Below are 27153 nucleotides of genomic sequence, written 5' to 3'. Positions count from 1 at the left end.
TGACAAATAAGATTTTGGTAGGATAACATAATAGATTTTCTGGTTGTATTTGAAAGTACACTTGATGTCTTAAGTCCTGAAGGACACATTCTATGCAATTGCTAACAAAGAATTCTGGATTTAGAAATGGAACGGGAATTACAATCCTTAATATTAAAAATATTCTCTAAAAGCCCTTCTCCACTGGTATGGTTTTATTAGCAATACAAACAAGCCAACACAAAACAGTATCTCTGCTAGGAGGAGAGGCTGAGAGGGGTTGGGTTGCTCAGCCTGGAGAAGAGAAGCCTCTGAGGAGACCTTGTTGCAGCCTTTTGGTACTTAAAAATAAGAAGATGGGGACAGACTTTTTAGCAGAGCCTCTTGTGATAGGACCAGGAGTAATGGTTTTAAAATAAAGAGGGGAGATTCAGCTCAGTCACAGGGAAGAAATTTTTTACACTGAGGGTGGTGAAACACTAGCTCAGGATGCCCAGAGAGGCGGTAGATGCCCCCATCCCTGGAGACATTCCAGGCCAGGCTGGACGGGGCTCTGAGCAACCTCATCTAGTTGAAGATGTCCCTGCTCATTGCGGGGTGGGGGGTGGACTAAATGACCTTCGAAGGTCCCTTCCAACCCACACTCTTCTGTGATTCTATGACCATCATGAAAGAACTGGACATATTGCTCCTCTGCGATCACAGATTGCAGGTTCTCTGAGACAACCAACTCAAGTGGACACTTAACTTCTCACATGCCCCCAACAAAACATGTTCCTTCCCTGACAAAGCTCTCTGCTGAGCACAGTGCACCATGCACACTCAACACTGCCGTGCCGCTGGGGCTTCTGCTCCATCACAGAACTTGGACAGGAACACCTGGTCTGGGGTAGGTACAAATTCAGTCTGGAGTCAGCCAGCCTTCAAGCACAGCCAGCAGCATCACCTCACGCCTGGTTTTTCATTTGGGGTTTTTTAAATTTTTTTTCCGTCTCCCCTCGGCTTGTGTGGCTTTAAGTTATCAGAATAATGGCAACCTGGGCACAAACAGGGGCCTCAGGCTTACTAAACCACACATTCTTACTAATTCTCAATTCAAGACCAAAATACTTTGACATGCTACACTCCAAAGAAAGTCCATATTCCGTTCCCTTTCTTCTACCCAATTCAGTACTATTTTAAAATCGATTTACAAGAATTTCTCTACTATTTCACCTCTTTGCCCTAAGTCTAAAGCCTGAGGTTTTGCAGGTTTTTGTTTGGTTGTTTGGTGTAATTTTTAACTGATGGAAGCAGAAACAGCAAAATTGAGGAACCATCTTTACAAACTAGTATATTTAGGTTTGTGTGACATTTTCTGCGATAATATGAGAAAACAGTAACGTCCAGAAACTCACCTCCACCAGTCTGGACAGCCATCAGCTGTGGTCCCATTTCTCGCAGCCCTTCGTTGTCCACAGGGTAAGTGGACGTCTGAGATGAGCTCATCCCTTGTGTATCATCGTCACCCAACACTGTGGTCTGAGCCCTGAGCATTTCCAGGGCTCCTATGCTTGCCATCTCCTCAAAACCTTCTGACATCTGAGCCAAAGGAGAATCTCGAGATGCAGAGAGAAACGGGGTGTCCAGAGGTGAGCTTGGAGGGGACAATGATGACAAGGAGGACCGCGATGACAGGGACGCCAGAGACTGCGGGGTATCCAAAGACCTCCGCTGCTTATTGAAATTAGAGTGTCCAATGGGATCAGCATAGGGCACATCCTTCGTGAGAGACTCAAAGGGGATTATGTCAAAGCGTAAGTGCTGCCCGTAGTCTGTAACGCCGTCCGATTTGTCGTATTGTGGAAGGCCATAGATGTCAGTAAAGCTGACTGAGCTCAGAGAGCCTCTGCTGGAGGCCAAGGATCCTCGACTGGAGGCCAGGGATCCCCTGCTGCTGCCAGAGGACATTGTGAGGGTGCTAGCTGACAGACTGCAGCAGGGAAAGAAAGAGAAAACAAAAAAAGGCCCTTTCAAATATAATCAGAAACACCGGCACAGACATAAAAACGTCAATCCAGGTTACACAAGCAATTTTACGTGTATTCAGTACAGTGATGCACAGAGATGATTTGGCATTTTAAGGTCTAGCTCCTGTCTCCTGTCCTGGCCTCAAGCACAACCATGACTGGAACAGTGCAAGTGACAACCGAATGAGGACCACGTGCCTGAGACAAAGGGTCCAAGAGAACAAGCCTACTCTTTCCTCCAATGTGTATGTAGCCATAATTTGGCAGAAAGGACGCCAGCACAGGATTTGGACCAGTGCACTCAACGTAAAGCCAGGAAGGGTATATTACCATGATCCAGCTTGAATTTACGTTAATGACGGGTCATAAACATATCAGGGAGAGGAAGTGAGACGGGATTTGGAAAGTCTGCTGTGTAAGCCTCACCCTCACAGGTTTTTCCAGTGCAAAATAAAAAAGAGTTTAGGATGAATCCCATTCCAGTTCCTTTTAGCACTCTCACACAGTTAGGGAGAGAAGAATATAAGTGACAGAGGGAGATGAAGTGAGAAACAGCAGGAACTGAGCTTTTGATGTTGGAGTGGTGTTGAGCTGAGGAATCCCCAAGAGCTGCATCTGAAAAGGCAGCTGCGAGTGTGAATATGCAAAACATTCTGGGCTTCTGTGTGGGTCTTAGCACATTCTCATATTTAAACGGCAAATTTTTGTCATCTCACCAGGGATCAAAAATCACTCCTTTGGAGAAGGTATCAGAATATTAAACCTCACAGAACTTAAAAGAATGTTATCATCATATTAGTAAAACTGTAGTAATATTACAATGTGTTTTATGTATCTTATTTCCAGAAAGTAAGATATAAAATTCCTGAATACAGATAATAATCTACTCTAAATAGCCATCACTAATATGATCTATAAAACTCCATACAAATCATCACATTCCACAGACCAAATTATATAAGTTTAGTACAAAATAAATTTACTTGGCACACATACATAAAAATATTAAAGATGAACTTTATAGATTATTAATATTATTCTCTGCTGCAGTTAAACTTCAAAACCTGCTTGTTTTACATAACTCACCTTTTTAACTGGGAGTGTAAATATGAGGTTAAGCGTGTAGCTTCTTCTAGTTGCATAAGCAAACAATTTCTCTTTTCCTGTAACAGTATCCTGTAATTAAACAGATACATATTACTATTTTTCTTCATTACAGCAGTGCTCAAGAAGTGCTAGGGACTTTCCAAGTACAGAAAAAATATCATGGCACTGCAGTTTGGAACACAAAAAGAAGTTTCACTGTTAAATGAAAAGTTTTAATTTACACAGCTCATTTGCAGCAATGGAAATTCCAGCAAGAACACAGACTCCAGCAGAATTCCCAGACAAGAAAAGTAACTGAAGTGCAATGTAAGAGTCGTGATGCTGAAAATACATTACAGCAATTAGCAAAGTCATAAAAAGTCCTAGGTAAAAACATCAGACTCTACAAGATATTTTTTCCCTTGCATCAGCCTGATTGTGCCAGTAAAATAGAGAGAGCTACTACATTTGTCGCCTTGTCAGGAAAAAAGTATTCCAAATAGCCCTATTATCCAAGCTAATTAGTGTCAAATTTCAAAGATAAAATTTTTGGAGGACTTCTGTTAAGCAGTAACCATAAAACTCAGCTTCAAGCTCTAATTCTAGCTGTTTCAAGTACATTTGGATATTATATTGAAGCAGGTGATACAGCATTTTGAATACTAAGTTATGACAAAAACCTCTCAGCGCAAGTTACTTTTTGCCTGTTCTAGTAACAAGCAGCTGAATTACTCAGTACCACTGCCAGAACACAAATGGAATGTACCTATAACGCTGTCAGTCTCATACACCTATAGACTATCTTAAATTCTGTATTTTGAGATTATTAAAACTTCTAAGAACATATTTTATCTATTGATATCACATTTATTCTTTTCCTGAATCCAGAATGATAAGTATTCTTGGTGGTTTGTTTTTCCAAGCCTAATCACTGAACTTCAAAATAAAATCTGAGCAGTAATCTGTTTTGTGTTGTATATTTTTATGTCCAAGAAAGTTACTATTCTAGCCCCATGTTCCACAAGTTGGCTAGAAATTGGGATTCTGACAGACAGTTTGGAGACATGAGATCAAATTTGAGTGCTTCAGACCTTCCTCAAGTGCAACAACAGCTGTTAGAATCCAACATGTTGATGGGGAAGATAAAAAAAAAATACATCAACAAAAAGGGAGTCCTTCTCTATAAAACAAAATGGCAGCATTCGTTTCAATAAACTTTGGATGGTTAAGATATGAAAAAAATATGTCTTTGTTAGCAGTAAAAACATAAATCTCTCAACTTCTTGGCTTCCAACTCCGTAAATTCATATGCTGGCAAGGGGGTGTAGTGCTGAGCTCCAGCAACCCCACTGCCCTCTGGGGGGGCTCCGTTTATCATACCCTTAGGGCAGACGCCACACAGCTGAGCTCGTGCAACCCTGAAGCTTTTCTCCTGCTTGCATGGATGCCAGACCAGGTCAACCAAGTGGTGCAGGGAAGGTTGCAGCTCACCTATGAAAACGTACTTTATACAGGCACCGCAAGCAGGAACCAAAAGAAAACGACAAGTGGATGCAAGAAACTTAACTGATTCAAAAGCTTGCAGGGGAAAGAAGGGGTATCCACACTGTCTGCTTTAAAAAACAAACTTAGGAACCTACACTCTGCAGTCATCAACGCTGTAAGGTAGGTACCAGCGCTAAAGGGCAAGAGATGCCTTCAACTAAGGCTGCTAGTCAACCTTTAAAAAAAGCATTAAAAAAAAACACCGGAAAAAAAAAAAAAAAACCACACAGAGACAACCCCACAAAACCACAACCACACCACCTTTGTCACACAGATTTTAAGTTAGTTCTGATCTGCACATAACTCACTGCCTTTAAAACTCAGGAACAGAACAGAACTGGCAATTATTTAAAGAGGAAACTTCTTTGTATTTCACGATTAAGTGGAAGGAGAAAAGCAGAACTAGGAATGATTTTGATTATTCCTGAGCCCAAAACAAATTAGGGCTACTAATAGTTAAGCTTTCCTCCAATTTGTTATACAAAAAGAGAGTGCCCTTCAATATTATTCTAACTTCTACTCAACTTTTTGCTAGCATTTGAAATATCAAGTATCACATTGGAACGCTGGTTTCCACAGCATGAACTACATGGAAAAATAGCTTGGCCTTCTTGCCAACATAGTATGAACTACCTAACATTAGAGCCCAAAACCAACAAATAAAACTTACTACACTGCCGTGTAAAGTGAACTCCCTTTTCTGTCAGTTTAAGCTGGAAAGCCAATGTAACAATATTGCAAAAATTGCAAAATATATAACACAGCACTGTTGGTTGGCTGTGAATTTTCTCTTTATTGCCTGAGAACTTTCTCTTTATTGCCTGAATTTACTGTCTGAAGTAAGCCTTTTCAAAGGAAATTAAGTTCTTGAAATTTTTATATGGAAGGCACTTCCAAATATTTTAAAAGTGTCTCAATTATGTAAATATTAAGCTTTACACAGATCACATTAAAGCCGGTTCATGTAGTTTTCCTCTAGTGTCAAATCTGGCATTTTACCACTATTTAAAAGAAGTGGGTCTGGGAAACAATAGCAAGTACTTTCTTGCTGTCACTGGAAGCAGTCTGTGGTAACAAGAAGAGGTTAAGAGGTTTCGTCCATTTATTTGGCTACAGGAAAAACTGGGCAATGTTGAAATAAACACAGTGTTGCCATTAATATCGTTTGGGGTTTTTTTTTTGTTTTTACATATAACTTGATATTTAAGTTTTCAAGAATGACTCTATTTACTATGTTTCCCCAAATGTCAGAGTTGGGATGTGCTCCCACTGCTGGATTGCAAATTAAAAGGAAAAACTGTATACAAAAGGTAGGAAAAACTTATTAATTTAACCTTTCTGTTATAAGGCAGAAACCAAATATAGGAAAGGATCTTTGTTCTGCTGCTTTTGGAGACAACTATTACTCCACTGCAAAATAAAAGGAAAATCTTTCACGCTCCAGGTACTGTTACTCAGGTCTCTATCATCAGACAATATCATTCAGACTTTTTCCAACCAGCTTTTATGACTATTTTGATCTCTTCTTCTTATTCAGACTTTTTAGATAAATGAAAGGAGAACTAACAAATCAACATCACTTTAACTCTCCTTCAGAAAACTTCAAAATATAATTAAATAATGGCAGTCAGGAGCAGTCTCTTCCTTTTCTGAATGCAATTTACTGATGTACTTTTTTTGTTGTTTCTTAAACACAGTGGAATTCCTTACTTTTCCTTTTGAAACTACCTATATGGATCTTGCAGCAGATAACAAAATTAGAGTTCCCAAACCTTTCAGTGGCCCCATGAGCAGAGGTTGCTCGAGCCCGCTGAATTTCATCCTCCAAGCGCCTTTTTTCTTCCTCCAAACGTGCAATGTCTTCTGGGGATCGTCTCTGCTGGCTGATGAGCTGCAGCTCCTGAAGAAGAGCCTCCTTCTCTTTGATGAGCTGAAGACGGTCCCTGTCCGCTTCAGCCATTCCTGGCCAGGATTCATTGTCTAGCAAGGCCAGCTGCTGTTGTATATTCGAAACTCTTTAAAAGAAGATAAATATATTTCAAAACTCAGAAGTGACAGAGATGAGGACAGTTAAGAGGAAAAACACCAAAAGGTGAAAGCCTGTTGACTTCTGTGACTTTTTTCCTCTAAATTTCAAAACAAGAAAATTCAGAGAAGCTCGGAAGGATTATTTGTTTCTGGTTTTTGGGGTGGGTTTTTTTGTTTGTGTATTTTTAAAACACTAAAGAACTGCAAGTGCTCCTAAGTGTGCAGCTGTTTAAAAACTGCAGCACCTTTATCTATCACATGGACAAAATCTGTCTTCACAGCTTTCTCATTATGTAATAAATCAATTCATATTTTAGAGCTCTTGAGTCTGCTGCCTGTACAGTTTATTAAAGTTGAACATCCTTTCGTTCCTCATTCTTCCACTCTCAGATCTTAACTTGGGATTTCAAAAGTACAGTGAGAAGTTAAAGGGCATGAAGGGGAGACGCTTATCTAGTGATAATAGGTCTGTATATTCATGGCCCACCTCAGTAGAAGAATGGTTTAAGGGGCTGAAAGTATGAGGCAGTCCTGACTGACAACAGAATTTAAAGAAAAAATAAGCTGTCCGTAAAACAAACACATATATCTGGAAAACATTTACTGGTTACAAAATACAGGTGGCTTTCAATGGGTCCATCATCAAATCAAGCAATTAAATAACTTAACTTGATTCGTAGTAGGCTTTATAGCCAAAAATATTTTCCTATCTCTCAATATGCCGAACCACTACACAAAACAACAGTTGTGAGCATAATTCCGCAGTTGGCATTTTAAGAAAATGTTCTGCTAAAAACAAATTTCAAACTCTTATAAATACTACAAAGAATGCTAAAGCTATATATTTCATAAATGTTTCTTTTGGCAAAATTAAAAGGTATATAAGCATAAAAGGGAGAACACTTCTACTGCTAAGTATTTATGCTTGTCTTACAATGGGCAATTTAGACACTTAAGTTACAGTTAAAATGAAAAGTAAATAGAGGAAAAAGTCTAGCTTTCTGAACACTCCAAACTAAAGAACTGTAGAACAGTTATGTAGTTGTACACCTCAGTTTCATCTTCACTTTGAAACAGCAGCATTCAAAGTTTGGTGTACCATAAAAGATTATCAACCTTCAAATAAATAAATAAAAACACATTTAAAGCCAGCCATAAAACTGGGAAAGGCATTCATTCTTTTGGTAAGCTAGTTTAAGTAATCTTTTTTCCAAAATACCTGTTAAGAAAAAAAAGATCATAACAAACAAAGCAAGGTAAAAAGCACATAACAAGCAAACAGAAGACCCACAGTGTGCTAACATGTGTTTAAGAATAAAAGAAAAGGCATTGATACGACATGAGTTTTCCCCATCTGAAAACAAAACTTCATGCAATGTTTATTGCATCCTGACATCTGGAAAGTATTTAGCTATCGTATTATCAGGGGAAGGGAAATAAAATGTGAATATAAGTCATTTTGCCATGAATGAATTCATATATGAATAGGAATTTTACTGTTAATTTTGTCAAATAGATTTTTTTTTTCCCCTTAGATTACATTTACAGCAAGTAAAGACCTTGGATATTACATTACATTTTAGTCTAAAGCAGAATACTTTATCAAATCCTTCGATACCATTTCCTCCTCCTTGCATTAATAACCAACTTCCTGCCAGTAGCTACTGAAAGCGCCATTGTGAATCGATACGTACAGTCGACATATTTCATGCCTCAGCTATTGTGTATGAATTCCAGATGCAGCTTCCTGAAGAACATCTCGCCCCATCCACCAAACCTCAGGGCCAGGAAGAGCGAGCAGAGTCAGGATCCCTCCTCTCTCCTACCCAGGCCGCTAAATATTCAGTAAACACTCCTGAAGGCATATACAGCTTGATTTTCAAGTGTTCAGTGCCAAATGAAACAAATGGGACTCAAGGTCCTTTCAGCAGATTTACAGAATTCAAGTACAACTGGGTTATCACAGCTTGGCAAGCGAGTATGAATCAGATGAGGCCTGGCGATGTGTTTGAGTGATGGTGTTCACAAGCTCCTACACAGCTCATGGATGAAAGGAGAGGAGATGTGCCTGGTGAAGTCTCCAGGTTGTTTTGTAAGACAGCTGAAGCACTCACCCTCTTCTTCATTTTAACACAATTGCTTTGCCAACTTTTTTTCTAAGGTAGAGTGAGCTGGTGAAGAAGCTGACCATAGGAGCAAATAAGTGCTAATGGAGGCAAGAGGGGAAGGTCAGATGCCCCCTTTCAGCACCAGATAACCCAAATCGGCTCAGCCTAGAGTAAAACACAACCCTCAATACAGGAGGTTTTAATTTAGACTCTTGAGCTTGCTGAGAGCACGTAACTCCCTTTGTGTATGAGATCCCAGTTTGAGGTTTGTTTTTTTTCCCCTCAATTTCTGTTATGATGATGCTTTGAAAGTAGGAAGTTCTCATAGAGTAACTCGATTATACTGTTATTAAAAGGAAAAGTACAGCTGTGGAAAAGGTTTGTATCACTGAAGAGTTCCAAAATGTGATTAGGTATTTACTTTGATTCCCTTGACACTCTTAGCATTTCAGCTAGCTCTTCTTGTCTCTATGTTTTCCCTTTAAGCAAAGAAAACGCATTTGCAAAACACTACATAATGCAGGAATCCAGTAGGCCAGTATTCTACAACCTGCATTTCCTGCAAACGAACCAAACTTTTGGAGGAATTTTGTTGCTTGCTTTCCCTGGAGGACTTCCTCTGTATGGCAAGTTGTTCCAAAAAGCTACCAGTGATAAACTTTTAAAAGTTTTATCTCCTTGGCTAGAAAACATCCCTAAGGCTTTTATGGTCTTACTCACTCAAACCTAAGAAAATATCTGAGGAGTTGTGCTCCGTTCTGCTAAAAACATAATAAAAATCCTCTTAGTCATGTTCCGTAATTGCAGTTTGGATTCTCCCAACACAAGCTTTCCTTCAAACACAATAAATGCATAAAGAAGCAATTTCACTGTGCTTGCCCATGCCAGATTTTATACCCGTACTATACCAGCCATTCTCATTGCTCATGTTACAAAAAAGTGTCTGTTCTGAGTTTTGAGACTCAGTGCATATATTCACCCAGCTTAAAAACTCACTTAAATAAATCAATGACTTGACATAGGTTGCAATTTAAAGGGAAAAAAAAATATTTAGGATCTTTTGCAAAGCTTCTGTTTCTCAAACACATTTTCCCTTTCTACTGGGTATTTTATAAGATACAACTTCTAAAGTGTAGTCACCACAAAAGAATACTTTTAACTGGCCTGATGTCAGACACTGAGGTCCTTACTGATATAGCAATTTAACATATGCCGGGGAAAAAAAACAGTTAATTTTGAGCCATCAACATTCCAGGCATTTTGCCCATTCCCATCCTTGCATAACAAGCGCTGAGGAGCTTGCATTCCACCCTCGAGTAGGTGGTATCAAATGACTGGTTTCCTAGGTAGGCAGACCGACTCGCCGCTTATTTCAGTATTGAAAAATTTCAAATAGATGAATATAATAGCTCCTGTCAAGCAGAAAAGCAAGAGGGATACAGATGGGATGACAAAGGTTTAACCTGATGATCTTAAGTAAACACCAATTTGAAATGGCAAACTTGCCCTGAAACAGCCATACTTACGTATTACAGCTAGAATGATGCCCAGCCCAGGATAATGTAGGCACAGCATGAGGGTGGAGATCAGTACAGACACTACTACGCAAACTACCTCATGGGGGAAAAAAGCATGTATTTTCAGAATTTATAGCATGTCTGAATTGTTATATCTCTATACAACCCCACCCTTAGACAAAACAGGGCAACCCTTTCGTCATTCTAAACATCTGAGGAACCCAACAGGTTTTGTTAGTGTCTAAAACCTCATCTTCAAGACCGCTACCTGAACCCAGCACTAATGAAATTATACTGCTGAGCTCAAGAACATTTCAGCTTAGAAGATGTTATTTATTAAATACATAGCATGAGAAGTGCGATGAAAGTAAAACCCACTTTTTTGTGACACGAAATGTCTGATTCACAATTACAATGAACCCGAATTTTAGACCATTAAAATCATAGAAATGTCCTGAGTTGGAAGGGACCGACAAGGGTCATCGAGTCCAACTCCTGTCGCTGCACAGGACAACCCCACATTTCACACCATGTGTCTGAGGGCGTTGTCCAGTCTCTTATTCAGATTATGAATAAGAGACTGGATTATGAATAAGATGCATGTCTTGGGCAGAAAAATACTCAGAAGGAATAGAAAGGTCCTAACTCATGCTCATTAAAGGTACAAATTATGGGTATCCTACAGCTGGCACTTCCTAAACTACAAGTTCTGGTCTTCCTAGCTTAAACAAGTTCTTCAAACTTACTTTATTTGAATTTTCCAAGAAAAAAAAAAAAAAAGAAACAAAAAAAAAGAAACAAAAAAGAAACAAAACAAAAAAAACCAATGCCTCCTTACATTTACATGCCTAGACTTTTAGGTGACATATCAGACCACTCTACAGCTGAGGCCTTCGTTACCTGTAGAATAGGAAGATCAGTGGGGATAAAAAAAAAAAAAAATCCACAGTTATGATTTAGAGGAGAATAGTGGCTCAGATCAGACAAAAATACAGAGATGATCAACATAAATCAGCCCACCTTACTCTTTTTCTTAGGCTTATAATGGGGCCCTGTTCTCTGCCACTTCAGGTAACAGGGAACTTCTCCCACATGCAATCCTCAGAGAAGGTGGCTGTGGGACTGAAGACACATAATGAAAGGTGCAAAAACTCCGTAATTTCTGGTATTTACCGACCCTCTTGAGAGTGGATTATGATTTATATCCAAAGAGGGTAAAGGCTAGAGAAAGGGGAAGAAAGAAATGGAAAGTACAAGAAGCTCGGGAACTCAGCCAAATGCTCACAAAATTTCTCCTCTGTGTCTACTTTGGCTGCTCCTGCAAGTATGTGCCACTGTGGCTTGGGCGGACAACTCGAGTGCGCTCTGTAGAATATCCAGCCTTCCTGGCAGCCTGATTCAATAACGAGGAGGTCTTAAATTGGCTTAGGACACTCGTGAAACCTTTAGAGTACACTGGCATTTTGCAGAGAAAATTATGTATTCACCTTGAGGAAAACTGCAAAGCCTGCTAAAAGCAAAGGAGGAGAGGAATTAGGTTTTTTTACCCAATTCACAGGTAAACTCATACAACAAAACCTTTAATGACATTCAAGAGCATGGCTCATCTCTCTTTATAACTCAAAGAAAAAGCTTTATGTTTAAAAGCTGACACTAGGAGATTTAGGCTGACATGCCTGTGCCAGGTATTTATGTGGTATCAGCCAAATTACTTCATTCCTAAATCACATTTTCAGATTACTTTAGCAGAATAAATCATACAAATCCACTGAATTTCACTTTGAAACCTGCCTACACAAGATGAATTTTACCAGGAAAATACTTGACCATGTTATTGTACCAGTACTGGAATGTTAATATCCAACCAACATGTATTTTGTCAGTACAGGCACACACTGCACTGACACACTTCTGCTTGTGCTAGTGCTTTTAAAAGCGGAACTAAAAATTAATTTGGGTAATGAGACAACAAATTTGCAACAAAGTTACTATTCAGCAACTATACTGAAAAGAAAGAAGTAACATTCTTAAAGGGAATGTAGAAATATTAAGCACAGTTGACGAGGCAGCTTTTTTCAAGGCTAAAATAAATCTGTTGACAGCCACTGTGTGATTTAAACAATTGAACAGAAAAATAACATATCCGAATTCAAATTAACAGAAGGTATAAACAAATTGTTGCTTCTGCACTCAAATTAGGTAAACTAGTTGAAGATGCTTGGATATATTTGTTCGTTAAAGTCAGCTACCATCAAGACTGGATCATCATAAAAAAAAAAATCACAGTTAACAATTTTAGTGCCTTTTATTGGAGAGATAATTTTTCATCTATTGATTAATATACTTATGAGGCACTACAGCAATGACATTTCTTGATCCTTTGCTAATACAACTCACGTACTTGTTACACTGAACTGCACAACTTGTGCTTGAGGGGTATGCTTTCCAGTGTGCAAATGCTTTCATGAGAGGTGGTCCCACCAAAATAGCAACTGAAACTGAAAACGGTATTTATCCAGGCAGCTTGGGGCTGGTTTGTTCAAAAAGACCATCCTCCCTCCCTCCTGCTTCTCTGAAAGGCCACACTGATAGATCAGAGAGAAGAAATTTCATGGAAATAAGGTACAGTTTATTTAGGAATAATGGGGGGAAGAGAAGAGTAAAGAGCAGAAGAAAAGTGATTGAGCGTCTCTTCAGCATGACTGGCGGGTTAAAAGGTAGAATTTCCATGCCTCCTCCCAGAGTCTGGACCAGACACTGGAAACAGGGGCCTCTTCCCCAGCATGCTGAAGATGTTGGAACCCACAGCTCACAACATCTGAAGATACACCCATGGGAAAAATTAAATTGCAAATTATCCAACTTCCTTCCAGTGGGAAACCAAAGGGGAAAAAAAAAAAGCTCTGTGAATGCCTTAATTTATACGAAGGCCAAACCACTCAGTAGTCAGATTTTTGAAGGAGGAATTAAAATCACATTATATTTTATGAGGGAAGAGAAATATTTGGAGAGTATAAGCCAAATTTTCTACTATCACTGGGTCTCATCTGCTGAATTCCTCAAGACAGTTCATTCAGAAATCCCAACACTGCGTTTACTTGCTAAGACACCACATACAGAGAACACATTTTTTAAAACTTCTTTACAACATATGGCAAATATTCTGCTTGTATCTAGATCTCTATGATCTAGCAAGATCCACAAGAGTGACTAAAATGCAACACACTCCCCTTCAGTTTCTGGGGCTTTTTGTCCTGCTTTCCTTTATGGGAAAATACATACTTTTCTCCTATAGTACATTTTTAAAGTCTCCCATTAAAACGTGGAAACAAAACAGTCTGTCTGTTTTGCTTATTTGCTATATGTTTCCACACCCTGTTTGACAAGCAAGTAGTCATAATATACTGCTTTACAGTTGTGACATACTGTAGCATTTTAATTTTCTACTTTGTAGATTTTAATCCATTGCAGCACATTCCATCACCCACACTGTGCACTAACAGTAGATATTTCACCAGCCAAGGGAGAACGAACACAAAGATATTTAGTAGAGACAAAAGCCCTATAGAAATGCCAGCAAGCTAAGGGGAAGGAATGCATGATAAATGAAGAATGCAACCACAGAGATAACCGGTAGGGGCAACGAGCTTTGTGCAGTTCCACTCAAAAGCCGAAAGCTGATTACTTCCGTGCAACATACTGGGCAGAATAAGGCCACTATTTTAAAGTAACTAATATGCTTTCCCTAAATAACAGACCATTGTCAGAGACGCTATCCCGGGACAGCAAAACTACCCTTACTGCAATTACTATCCTCTAGTTGGAAGGTTAGTTACCCAGATTTTCTGCACATGAAACCCCAGCTCACTTCTGATGTTCAGAAATACTGCATTCTAGGTACAAACAAATGTTCGGCATTTCCAGATGAGAAATGCTTCTGCTACCAAAAACAAACAAACCAACCAACCAACCACCTCACCACTATATCTCTTCCTTGCAATAACACCAAAAAAAAGAGAATTGTTTTGGAAAAGCACATAGAAAAGGTATGTCAGAAAACATTTAATACAATCCTCACAGCACCAGTGGCTCTGCTAAACTAAACAGCAAAGAACTAAATTCTCTCCTCTTTCTTTCAGCAACTGTGATGAACACCTAAATTACTATCACTGGACTATTAATTGCTCAGGGTTAAGCACCTGACCAAACAGGACACTGACAGGTTTTTGGTTTGCCTTTTTTTTCCCCCCCAATTATTTAACCTTTTTAGGTAATAGTAACTGATATTCACATGCCATATTTTACAACGCAAACTTTTATTCCAGTTACAAATCCTGAAGATTTAGCTGTGTATCTCTAACATGCTTGCATGGTTTTTTTTAAAGACTGAATTGCATCCAAATGTGGGTAAATTTTTCAAGAACAACAAAATGGCAAATTGCCTATAAAGCTTCCAATCCCTGCCAAGACACATGACAGCGTTACAATTTCCCCCAAATAGTCACCATAATATGAAAAAAAGAGGCAAAAAGTATTGAACTTTTTTTAACCCCTGTTCTGAGAGACAAATACTGTCAAAATAGTATAAAAAATTAAAAAGCAAAAATAAAAATCCTAAAAAAAAACCAAACTTAAAAAAGAAACCACTAAGGTTTTCAAAGTTAACTGTATAGAATCCTTCTAACTGTCAGTCAATTTTAATAAGAGAATGTTACATCAGCACAAATTAAAATAGTCTGTGCATAAAATTACTGTGTTCAAGTCATTATCTATATCTACACTATTTTCCTGAATATGTGGCAAATGGTTTGAAAACAATGAGGTTAAATGAGGACATGCTAAACTATACTAGTAGATAATATTTCCAAAATAGTACAAAATAAGGACAGATTATTTTTACAAAGCCATGAAAAACACTGCAAGACTGACCTTCACAAAAGAAATACTTACGATAAGCAATTAGATTGAAGGACTTGGTGAAGAGTTTCTCTGTTTCAACTTACTTTTTTTTTTAAGCTTTGTCAGATTTTCTTTTTCAATCTCAACATTTATTTTCATGTACTCTTATGTTCTGTTCTGAACATCTTCATTTATGTTACAGGAATTTCTGCATTCTTTCTTCACACTGAGTTCATGACTTCAGTATAATGAACTTAGAACACAGGTATGCAAAGCTCCGAATGTACTGACAGAGCCAGGCTGATATAAACCAAGTGTAAATTAAAAGACTGTTTATATTGAGGTTTGAGAAGAAGGGGGGAAAATGTAAAACAGTTCAATTAAACTACTGCAATATTATGTTTACACAAGTGTAGAACAGGGCTGACATTTAGCTTTATCTCTGCAAACAAACATAATAATCTTATGATAAAGTCTTATGTTTACCTAAGTTTTTATTATCTGTGAACTACTCAACAGTAAGTAAATCATTCTTCCTAAAGACAGTTCAGCTGGGAGGCTGGCTCCAGCTCTGCTTTAAAAACTTTAATCACAAGAATAAAAACTGAAAACAATAACAATAAATAAAATCTTTAATTACCTTTTCTTGGCCTCTTCATATTGCCAGTTCAGTCTTACTTTGTCTACAAGTCTTGTTTTGTCATCGAACCCAAACTTTTGTAGAGTTGGGGAACAAGGAGAAAGGAGAGGAAAAGAAGGAGAAATGAGATTTTAAAAACACTCTTGTAATAAAGGAAGGGATAAATTAGTCTTCCTTACGGAAGTCAATTAAAAAAAACCTCAATGCTTTAAGCAATAACATAATCAAAATGAATTCTATGCTTCAGAAATACAAAACTGCTAAAAATACTGAAGATAAATGAGCCCTTTCAATAAGTTAAGATCCTTGAAATCAAGGGTTAGGAAACAGAAGCACTGATGAACAGTAAGGCTTTTCAACTTTATCCAAGCCTAAAACACAAAAGTATTTTTAATTGAAATATTTTACTACTTGATACTATTTTATGTATAGTTTATTTAGAAGTAATTCAGATTACATTCCCTGTACTGTGATGAGTCAACCCAGTACTTAGATCATAGTACATTCTAAACACTATTACAAAAACATAAGCTGAAGAAGAGGTCTGTGGACACCTCGGTATGAGCTGTTACTCTGAGATGAACTTGCAATCACCAAAGTGATGACACAAGAAGTGCTCAGCTGGGCTGGCTGAGTCCAGGAGCTGATTTTACCTGTCAATGACCCCCGACCACGTCATCATGTCCCTGTGCCATGCTCTGGTGGCAGAACCACAAAGCCCACCACCACTCATGAGCGCCACTCACACGCTCTGGAAACAATAAGCAAACAACTCCCTTGCCACCAATATCGCTTTGGATTTTTTGTTCTCCTACAGCCAACACCTCTTAAATTAAACCAGGGAATAACGATGCATCACTACAGTACAATAGCAGCTTATTTTCTACAGCAAGCGGCTCACGTAGGAACACATACCTCCCCAGTGATGTCAGTCTGAGAACAAGCATCGCAGTGTTGTTGAGGTAAACAGGAGTCACTGAGCGAACTAGAATTGTGCTGGGCATCCTGCAGGGAATCTGTAATACAACAGCTATTCCTGAATCCATCTGTTAACTTGGCCAGGCTCTACGGGAGAAGAGATTTTTAAAAAAATTTAAAAAAATCCCTGATTTTTAGATTTATTTATTAATGGAAAACTAACAAAAATATTTTAAAAATGCAACAGGTAGCTTGCCTATAAAGAGCTATTTACAAAAAGTAAAATTCATTGTAGTGTTACTAACATGCACAAGCTTTGCTTTGAAACCAACTCTTCTTTTTAAAAGATGCATCTAACCATAAACAAATTTTAAATTACTTGATTTAGATCTATAAATTTTTTAGCTTTTGTATGGCTTACAGTTCTTTATATCTAGCAGCAGTCAGCTTTCAGACTAGGTGATATGGAAGACAAATGTGATTCACCTGCCCTTTTGCCATGTTCGGCACAGGGCACATTTCTTAGCCACTACTGCTATCACATCCAACTTGATGAATACCTTGTGTTGTATTTCTATGACAGTTGATTCCACCCTTGTGCTCCCTTACCCAAGGTTCACATAGTTAAGAGATATTTTACACCTTGGGTTAAGCAAGGGACATCTCTGAGATGACTAGATAATGACACAAACCGGGAGGATAAAGCAGAGACCTCAAGCAGTCTGTAAGCGGAATGGGGAGCACAACAGAAACATATTATACAAAATAATAACAATAACTTGTTTGACAACACAAGCTTGCTCGGCAGCTCTTAAAAATCCTTTAAGTTAACATTGCTTTTATTTTCTGACTGGCATTCTCTCTCTTTCAAAAATTACAGATAATGTATTATCAATAACAAAACCACCATGCAGTGCTGTCATTTATGACAGAGACCTTAAGCATTATGCATCAAAAGAACTTTTTAAAACAAGATATTAAAAACTTTCCCCTCACTAGAAGATAAGGGGCAATCAAAGTATGTGGGGAAAAAACCCCACCAAACAAAAAACCCCAGAAATTTGAAGAGCTATATCAATTTTTAAAACCATAACATAATCAAACCGTTTGGTTCTAAAAATACACACAAAAACTCTGAAAACTGCCTACTCCAGAGTCTAACCTACAGAATCAGAAACATTGCACTGGGAAAAGACTGACCCTCTCAGCAATCTCAGTGGCTCTGACAACTGCTGATTTGCAATAAGCCCCAGTTACTGTCCATATCCAGCTGCCAGATTTCTCAAGTCTTCAAAGTCCAGCTTCAAAAGGACACATCAATGCTGTCTTTTCTTACAATAAATTCAGCTAATGGAATCAAGAAGATGAACCTGTGTAACAGCCACTGGCTGCGGCTCACAGGAACAGCAAGGCCACCTTGAAGACAAAAGCTGTGGTTTCAAAGCCTGGGAAGCACCTGTAGGAATTGCAGCAGGCCTGAAACCAGCCAGCAAAACCTGCCCTCGTGCTCCCCTCCACTAGACATTAAAAAAGAGGGAAAACACCCAGCCTGGTGCAGGATGGATGAACAAGTAGGTTCCCAAGCCACAAGACAGGGGGCCCTGTGCTCCTCCCTGTTGCCCCCACAATCACAAACACTTTGCCCTTCCTATTAGGTAAAAGGCAGGGGGAGAAGCAGGTACACCCCACATGTTGGAGAGCACACGCTGCTCCCTCTTCAGCCTCCGTCTGCTGGTACAACTACAAGGTCTGAGTAGGGCTGGGATTTTGTGCTCAGCACTGGCAGGGACAGAGGACAGTACAGAGAAACGCCAAACATGCCAGCAGTGGGACCAAGCTATCGCTGCTTGCCTCACTATGCATATATCACATATACCTCTGCTTGCCTCCAGGAGCTTGATTTGTCTTGGCTCCCCAAAAGACAACAATTCTTCTGCCATGTCCCAACTGAACTGTGCCATCTTAGTATGAAGGACAAACAAAACAGTTTCTTCTCAGTTCTGAGACAGCAGAATTCAATTTCAAGTTATTTTGCTGAGAAGCCCCTAGCTAGTGTTCCTTTATCCTCCAAGACTTGCTGCAAAATGAACTGCTCCACAACATGGCAAAAAGAAAACTGGAATGTTTTCCCCTTTATGAAAACTGAAAATTGCAGACTGTCTAACTTTCTTCTTCAAAACTCACTGGAAATCATCCAGTCCTGTCAGTCTCCTGCTGTATGGAGGATCAAGATGGATCTCTAATGGTTTCATAACATGGAAATAATGATTTCCAATCACAGCTAAACAAACATCAAACATCTAACTTGTCCTCTTCCCAGTAAATCCGAGCCAGTCACATGAACAAAAACTGAGGATCCAGAAAGCCTGAGGTTCCTCCTATATAAGCTCTGTCCCATCTGGCACCTTTAGCTAACACGTATTATGTTACAGACATACACGACACCAAAGATCCTGATGCCAGAACTTATATCTAAACTTTTGTTCGTATTTCAGCTACTTTATGCACTCCTAGTGTGCTCCTGCCACCCCCAGCATCTCCCTGGCAGGCAGTGAAGGGCTGCCTGGCTGCTGGCCATGCTTCCTAGCTGGGCACAGCTGCTGAAACCTCAATACTACTTAAAAATTACATAGTATTTGGCTGGTGGCAACCACCATGTAGCATCACCTTAACTTATATCTACATGCAGAGGTGACTATGCTCTAGGATAAACATATCCTTTGAGTCCTATTTGGATGAGTGAAAGCACAGCCTCCAGCAATTCTAACATAGAAAATGACAACCTGAGTTAGCATACATGTAGATAGAAACAATTTACATAAACTGCTGGGAGCAATATCCTGCACAGCTACATGAAAGAATCAATCATTAATCTGGGGTTCATGGATGGTTGATGGCAAACGCACAGAAACTGCCAGACGAGCCTACCATATGGATCTGAAGTTCTAGGCACAGCAGCCCAAAGCTACTCAAAAACATGAGCACTGCCAATTCGTCATTGCTCTGTTACTATCTGATTTGGGAGCTCCCTACCACATACAATTTCAGTGCAGTTCCTATCTATTTAGCCTATTTAATTGTTCAGAAAGGAGAAAAAACAAACAAACAAACAAACAAGAACAAAAAAAACCCCACACACAAAACAAATACACACACACACACACACCAAAAGACAAAACAAAACAAAACCTCAAACACACACCACCACCAAACTCCAATACTTCCTAAGGATAAAGGACAACATTTTAAAAGCATATGGACATACTGGAACAGAAACAAAAGTAAGAAAGGGATGGGGAGGGAGGAAATGGATATAGATGCTGCTTTCAGGAATCTAGCTATGCACCTTGATTACTCAGCGTTATATAAAACGTTTGCCCACCTTCTTGGAGCAGTGACACTGCATTTGTGGCTTTATTTGTAACCACAGCGCCCAGTTTAACTCTGACCACCCTCTCCTTCACTCATCAGCCTCCCCTCCCACACAACTCAATCCAATTACCATATTTCTGACAGCTACAATTTTCCAAGCACCTACACAAGACTGAGTCACTTCTACTATGTTTAGTTCTGTTGCTTATACTGGCCAGATTTAAACTAAGAAATAGTAAGAAATTGTCTATTTCCTTTCTCTGAAACAAATCCCCAGCTGTTTACACAATACTTTGAACTCCTCTAAGAACAGATTTCAAAACAAAAAAGTTTTCATAAGAGAGCTTGTCTTACCAACAATAGCTTTTAAATATAGCATTTTCAAGGAGAAATCAATCTCACAATTGATAGAAAATTAAAAATCAAATTCTGAATTAATTCGGAAGACAATTAAAATAAACTTGCACTTGTTTGACAAAGCTAAATAAATTCATCACAACAGTCTTCAACTAATTATGAAAAGGCAAAGCACAGAAATGTTTGGTGACAACAAAAACAACTTATTTTTTTGCGTCAAAATTTTTAAAAAACATCAAGGAGAAAGATGAATATTTTTGCAGAGCACAATAAGTTGGCAGAAATACACAATTTTTACAACCGTAGATGTTGCAAACTAAGGCATTTAATCCCTTATTACAATTACAACAAAACACGCAGAACTGTTTTGCATACCAGGCTTGTATGGAACAACTATATTCTAGATTCTCCTGGACTATATGTTTATTACTAGGTGGTATCACAACAGATTGTCATCAGTTACAAAAATGATACCTCCTAGATTGATATTTCACGTATGTCAGGTAGACTCCCATGAAGAGGGATAGCAACACTTTTCATTTTCACTTCTGTCTTGTACAGCCTCTACGTCCTGGTGCTGCCAGCACTGCCCAAACCTTGAGGCTAAGCCTCATCCTAGACTTCTAGCTCTCTCAACACTGTAATTAAAGAAACTGCAAGTGCACTTGAAGTTGGTTTAACAGATACGATTTTCAAGGCATCTCACTGTTTACAGCTGGATTTAGTGCCACTGAGGACTGAAAATGTAAGAAAAAGGGAAAAAAAAAGATCTAGTGGGGGAGTCAAAACAAGGCCAGTAGTTAAGCTGCTCCAAGTTCTCACACACAAGTCTTTAAGTTACCAGTTAGTCTCCTAAAACATGTGTCGCTGCCTTCATGAAGAACTGCCTTTCTAATAATTTCCTACTAGCCAAGCATGTGGAAAACTGAAAAATCACATTAAAACTTGGCCAACGCAAAATATCAAATATGCTAAAAGTAGCCAAGGCAGAAACTTTTCGTAGTGACTTAAGTGTTTTGTCTCCTTGAACATGGATTTGTGGTCCATCAGTTGACCTTTGGGTAATGCTTTAGAGACTGAATAATTGTATAACTATTGAAATTTATTGTATGCAGATTACAAGCTACCCATATCATTTTACAATAAAAGAAAAATACTAGTGAAACACTATAGCAGAGAAAGCTGAAATAATGTTTTAATGGCAACATTAATTTAGTACCATACCAAAAACATAGGTAATAGCAGCTTGAAGACTGGGTGAAGAGACTTGTCCTTGCCACCCCTCTATATCTGCAGCATATTTGGGCAAGTCTATACTGAAATCCCTGTGGTGGCAGAGGCTCGTGGCTCTTTGATCAAGCTCCCATCTTGCTAATAACACAAATACAGCAACTGAGAGTCCATAGCAGGATGCAGAATCCATTCAAAAGTGAGATCATTACTTGGGCATGTATTGCATGCTCCAATCCATAAAATAATCTAAAGGTTGCTTGTTTAGGTACATATTGTATTTAATCGTAGTCTTTGTGGGTTTTGTGAGAACATCTGAAATTAACGCATGTCTTGATATGGGTATTTAAGGGAGAGTTTAGAGGGGCGGCGGGGGGGGGGGAGGGGAAGAGAGCTGTCAAACCTGGCAATAGTGACACAGAGATCCAGTTTTGTGAACTGCTTATAAAAAAAAAAAAATGGTAGATAAACTGATAAACATTTTAGCACATGAATTCTCAGTCCTACTTCATTATAAGGAGACAAACAAAATGAAAAAACAAATACTGTAAAACTTAAAAGATATTTTTTCAAAATGCAACATAGTTATTCCATAGCAGTCTTTAATATGGTCAACAGCAATGGAAAGCTATCTTCAGTAAAGATATTGATAGCACACTAAGACAAGAATATGAAACACATATCAAGTCTTATGTTCACAGCATAGACAATGACTACTTACATCTTTTGAGCAATTATGAAACAGAAAAATCAGTTTAGGCCATCCCACTTCCTTATTTAGACTTGGTAACCCCAGTGCCAGAAGAAGAAAATAGAGGTAGGTTATTACTTTTCAGCAGTTCTTTGTTAAGTAGCGTATATTTTACCTGCATAAGGTCCTGCCTTTCTTTTTCACCTGTGCATATAGCTTTCTTTATGGTTCGAAGCTCACTCATTATAGCCTGTGCTTCATCCAGTCTATAATTTGTATGAGCACTTGACATCTTACGATCAATCCTGTTGAAAAGAATTTTCACATAATTAGAAAGAGCACAGATGTTTTAAGACCTCTTGATTATTCAGGTACCACTTTGTTTCCAGGCTTAAAATTATACTCTACTTGGAATTAGCAGAGCCCTCGTCATCTAGTACATTCTAACCACAAGGCAATGCAGTTATCTAGCCAGGTTCTGCAGAATCAACACATTTTCTGGTTTTAATGTCTTAATACAGAGCTTACTTACAGGCAACATTCCTGGAATACTTCCCACAACAAAAATAAAATCAATCCAAAACTAATCTACACAGTAAAAACTCAAAAGATAAAGGTATTAGCGGTCTAGCTGTCACATTCCCATGCAGCACTACACATTGCAACATCTCTTACAGGACTTTCTATGTGATCTTGTTTTAGAAGTTTCTAACAAAAGCATTACATTTTCTTGGGAAGAAATTTTTAATTCCTAAGTTTTTATTGGAAGTGCCTTTCTGCCATTATGGGCATCTTTGAGTATCTTTTCTAGAAAACATCATCATCCCCTACTAGACTGTCCCAGAAGATTTCAAATGCAAACTCAGCAAGGAGCAAGAGCACTACCCACTACACGAGGTTGAAGTACTACTAACATTTCCATCTTGACACAAAAATCTCTCATCTTCTCTGAGGTGGGACATCCACTGCCCGAGCTCTCAACTTTTTCTCGAGAGCTTCGCAGTAGCAACGGAAAACACATCAGGGTGCAGAAGCCTAGTCCAGTGTATCACCTTGATCATTTGCTTTCTTTTACAGATAAAGAACAAGACAAGAATGCTCAAACTCTATTTAAAATATTGAGAATAAGTACAAGTTTCAAAGTAATTATTATATTAAGCTATTATAAGCATGTCAACAACACTTACTCAGCATGTTCTGCCAGTTAAACAAAAAAAACACCAGTGAAATTCCACTTGCAGCGGATTACATGACTTAAAATTAAAATATTAAAATGAAAATTCAAAAGGCTTGAATCAAAATCCTGTCATTTTATTGTGCAGCTCACAATATTTACAAAAATACCCCATACAGGTTGGGTATCTACAATCTTGGTTGGTTTGGGTTTTTCTGACAGTTCCTGCTGTGGAGAAAAAACGAAGTAAATCAGAACCTCGGATTTCTACTTAAACACAACTTTCCCCATGTCGTACAAGAAAACAGATAAGCCTTATGATTTTTGGTTCAAGAACCAGAAAGGACTTGAACATCAAGTGGATTAAAGGTGAGGATTTTTGTTTGGTTGGTTTTGTTCTCCTTTTAAGATGTTTATTCGGGTCTTCTCTAATTTTTAGTTAAAATCCTGAAAATATTAGATAAAACCATGGGAAAACAACTAATTCAATTCACTAAAACTTTCATGAAAAGATAACATGTGGTTTTATCTGAATGTTAATGTTAAGCCTGTTAATGTTAAGAACATAGATTCCACCCAAATACTAGACCAGAAAATGCCTCCTACACAACTGCTCATTATACCATTTGCCAGGTCCAAGGTGGCATTTCAGGAAAAGGAAATTATTTAATTTCAACCAGATTTTTGTCCAGTTACCCGCATATCCATGTTCCTGGACGTCACTTTGGAGCCCAACTTATGAATTGATATTTGTTTAAGGAAAGAATCATAGTAGTTTCTACTGCCAGAAATATTTGAGCTTAAATCAGTATTGCTTTCAAGCCAAACTGACTTAAGCACCTTAAAAAATTACTTGTTATATATTGCCTGTTATTTTTTTCCCTTGTTCCATAAAGCACTAGTTTTGAAAGCCACAAAGTTAACAGGAATCTTCCATTTCATTAATGGAAAACAGCATAATATAAAAGATTAGACCTCTGTATGAATAGAAATAACATCCAACTAACAGAAAACTATGAATAAAGCATACATTTTTCTGAGGAAGATGTTCCTAGGATACACACACTATTAATATACTTGCAATAGTTTCAGCCCTACAGGGCAGTTTTTCTGTTCTGTTCTTTCCTCCATGTGTGTTTAAATATGCAAGACTTCCCCCATCCTCATCAACGCACAGGTCTGTAGTCCAGTTAAAACCTCATTTTAAAGCTTTTGTCAAGTCTCATATCCTCTAAACTAGTCTGTAGCTGCAAATTGTTTAGTCAGTCCTAATTCCCTGTCTCTCCCAACTTCTCAGCATTCACTTCGCTCCCCCGGCCAACTGGCCGAGTTTTCATTTCCTTTGCTGCCTTAAACGCCTTCTTCCTCCAAAATTCCTGCCTGCAAGCAGAAGGGTCACTGAAAACACAGGGGAGGAAGAACTGCTCCTCCTTCCTCGGTCAGAGGAAGGAGTCTGTTCCAGGAAAGGTTCATCTTTAACCTCTGGACTGTGAAAGGATCAGCCACACCTGGGGCAAAGGTGCCTGTGGAGGCCAAGGAACAACCTGGGGCAGGGTGGGATCTCCGCAGGCTTCGAACGGGGATGTCTCCAGTGGGCAAAGGCAGAACGTGATGTCCTAAGGCTTGTCACAGCAACGGCAGCTTCGGATCAAACTGTAGAAAATACAGCCCTAACAAAAAGCTGGAGCACTACAAAATATGAAATGTTGACTGTACTGGAGTTGTAGAGCTATTTAAAACAAACAAACAACAACAAAAAAACCCTCAATCCTCCCTCCCCTCACAAAACCCCACTTTCTCTAGTTGTTTGGGGGGAGGTTGCATGTGTGTCTGTGTGTGTGTGTGCGCCTCGGGGTGCTTTTTTGTTGTTTTGTTTTGTTGTGGGTTTTTTTGTGTTTTGTTTTCTCTTCCTCTCCTCAAAGACGGCTAAGCCATTTCACTAAAATTAAAAACAACAGTCCAAGGTTGATATTGTACGTGGAAAATGTCAATGCAAGAAATTTACATCTACCAAAAGCATCATCAGAGAGTGCCATAAAATGATGGAAGTACTAAGCAACATAACCATAAAATTTATCTCTTCTCTGAGAGTTATACCCAGCAAAAGTTGCAAAGGGAGTTGCAGAGCAGCAGGTTTTGATACCTGCTCATAATGTCATTCTGGTCAGACTTGCAAAGCAAACATTCAGCCAGATGTAAAGCCCGAAGTGTGACAGCTCCTACTATTGTTCTTGGCTTATACTTGAAATAAAGCGAAGAACACGGCTTTAAAACAGCTAAACAGGATGCATGCCATTCTCAGTTTGGCAGTTACTTAAGATTTGACCTAGCACAAGGAAGAAAAATTATGTAGAGCAAAAATTTTAAAAAGGTAAAAAAAAGAAAAAGGAGAAATAACTGAGATATAAGAAACTTTTTTTTTTTTTTTTTTTGAAATGGACAGGGGCAAATCCCAGAATTTTTGTTTTAAAGAAAGAGCACTGAGTTGCTTTTCAGACACTACACTTACTTCATGGATATGCAAAAAGTGAAGTACTTCAGCCTTGGTCCTTGAGTCGAATGACCCTTTTCTCCCGACAAATACACGGAGTAGGGGAGAGACTGCCCAGGGACAACCTAGAGCAAAACCAGGCTCTTACCCTGATTTTTCCGGTGACTATAGGAGGAGGCTAGAGAAACTTGTCTCCTCAGTTGCTAGTGCAAGTACTCTCCACATTGGCTCACTTTATACTAAAAGCAAAATACTTAAAGGAAAGCACGTATCTTAGCAGAAAGGCAATTACAAAATTACTTAAAAAACACAAAACAAAACCCATAAGGCTCTGGGTCATGGTTGAAGAAGTCACTACAGAGAGCAGAGCTCAGCAAGCCACAAACACTGACAACTGCACTGCAGCCCCAGAGAACGCACGGGGGCAAAACGTTCTCCCCAGCTTCAGCAAGCAACTGCAAATGCCACTCAGCACACCAAGGGGACAGAGAGGGACTGTAGCAACAGCAGCAATGAGCAGCACTAGGGCACTGAGTTGTCATGCCTAAACTTTTAGGTGAGATGATTAGAGTGACCACTGACTAATCAGATACCCTTTAAAATGTTCTCCTGAAAGTCTCTCTGATATCCCCACCCTGGAATATGGGCAACTTCACTTGGGCTAAAATCCAAGACTAACATTTGTATTCCTAATCATCCACAGACTTTACTTTTTGAAAAGTTGCACTACTTTGCTGGGCTATCTTAAATGAATTATATTAATTAAAACAATCTTGAGTTTCAAATGGCCTTCAAATACTTTCATCATCCTAGTCAAGTGGTTAGTCCTTTTATGAAACAATTGAACCCATGCCCTTAAAAAAAAAACAATAATCAGGAGAAGGAAAACAAATAAAGAAAGTAGAAAAGGCAAGGCAATTCTTACTCACTTGAAGAAATTATGATTAAGAATCTTAGGACAAAGTTTTTTTTGTTCTGTTACTGCTTACGTATCAAGGCCACCATCCTAAAACACTGACTAAACTTAAATTATCACTTAAAATATTTGCTCTTCCAGTATACTGAGTGCTTTATTTTACCAATTTTCAGATAATATCATATATAACCAT

General features: G+C 38.6%; 1 protein-coding gene across 4 annotated transcripts in view; it reads right to left on the bottom strand.

Moving 5' to 3' along the window:
* The window catches only part of WWC3 (WWC family member 3), a 102865-nt gene that overhangs the window by 25322 nt on the left and 50390 nt on the right, over positions 1–27153 (bottom strand). For all 4 annotated transcript variants that reach the window (XM_082043027.1, XM_082043024.1, XM_082043025.1 and 1 more), the window contains exons 6-11: positions 22555–22684; positions 16727–16876; positions 15812–15885; positions 6392–6634; positions 3075–3164; positions 1377–1951 (exon numbers count right to left, since the gene is read on the bottom strand). In XM_082043027.1, the coding sequence (XP_081899153.1) occupies positions 1377–1951; positions 3075–3164; positions 6392–6634; positions 15812–15885; positions 16727–16876; positions 22555–22684 (1262 nt within the window). The remainder of the gene's footprint in view (positions 1–1376; positions 1952–3074; positions 3165–6391; positions 6635–15811; positions 15886–16726; positions 16877–22554; positions 22685–27153) is intronic.

The sequence above is a fragment of the Streptopelia decaocto genome (genome assembly GCF_964273445.1).
Source record: "Streptopelia decaocto genome assembly, chromosome: 1".
NCBI classification, from domain to species: Eukaryota; Metazoa; Chordata; class Aves; order Columbiformes; family Columbidae; genus Streptopelia; species Streptopelia decaocto.
This window is presented reverse-complemented; position numbering and strand designations above follow the sequence as displayed.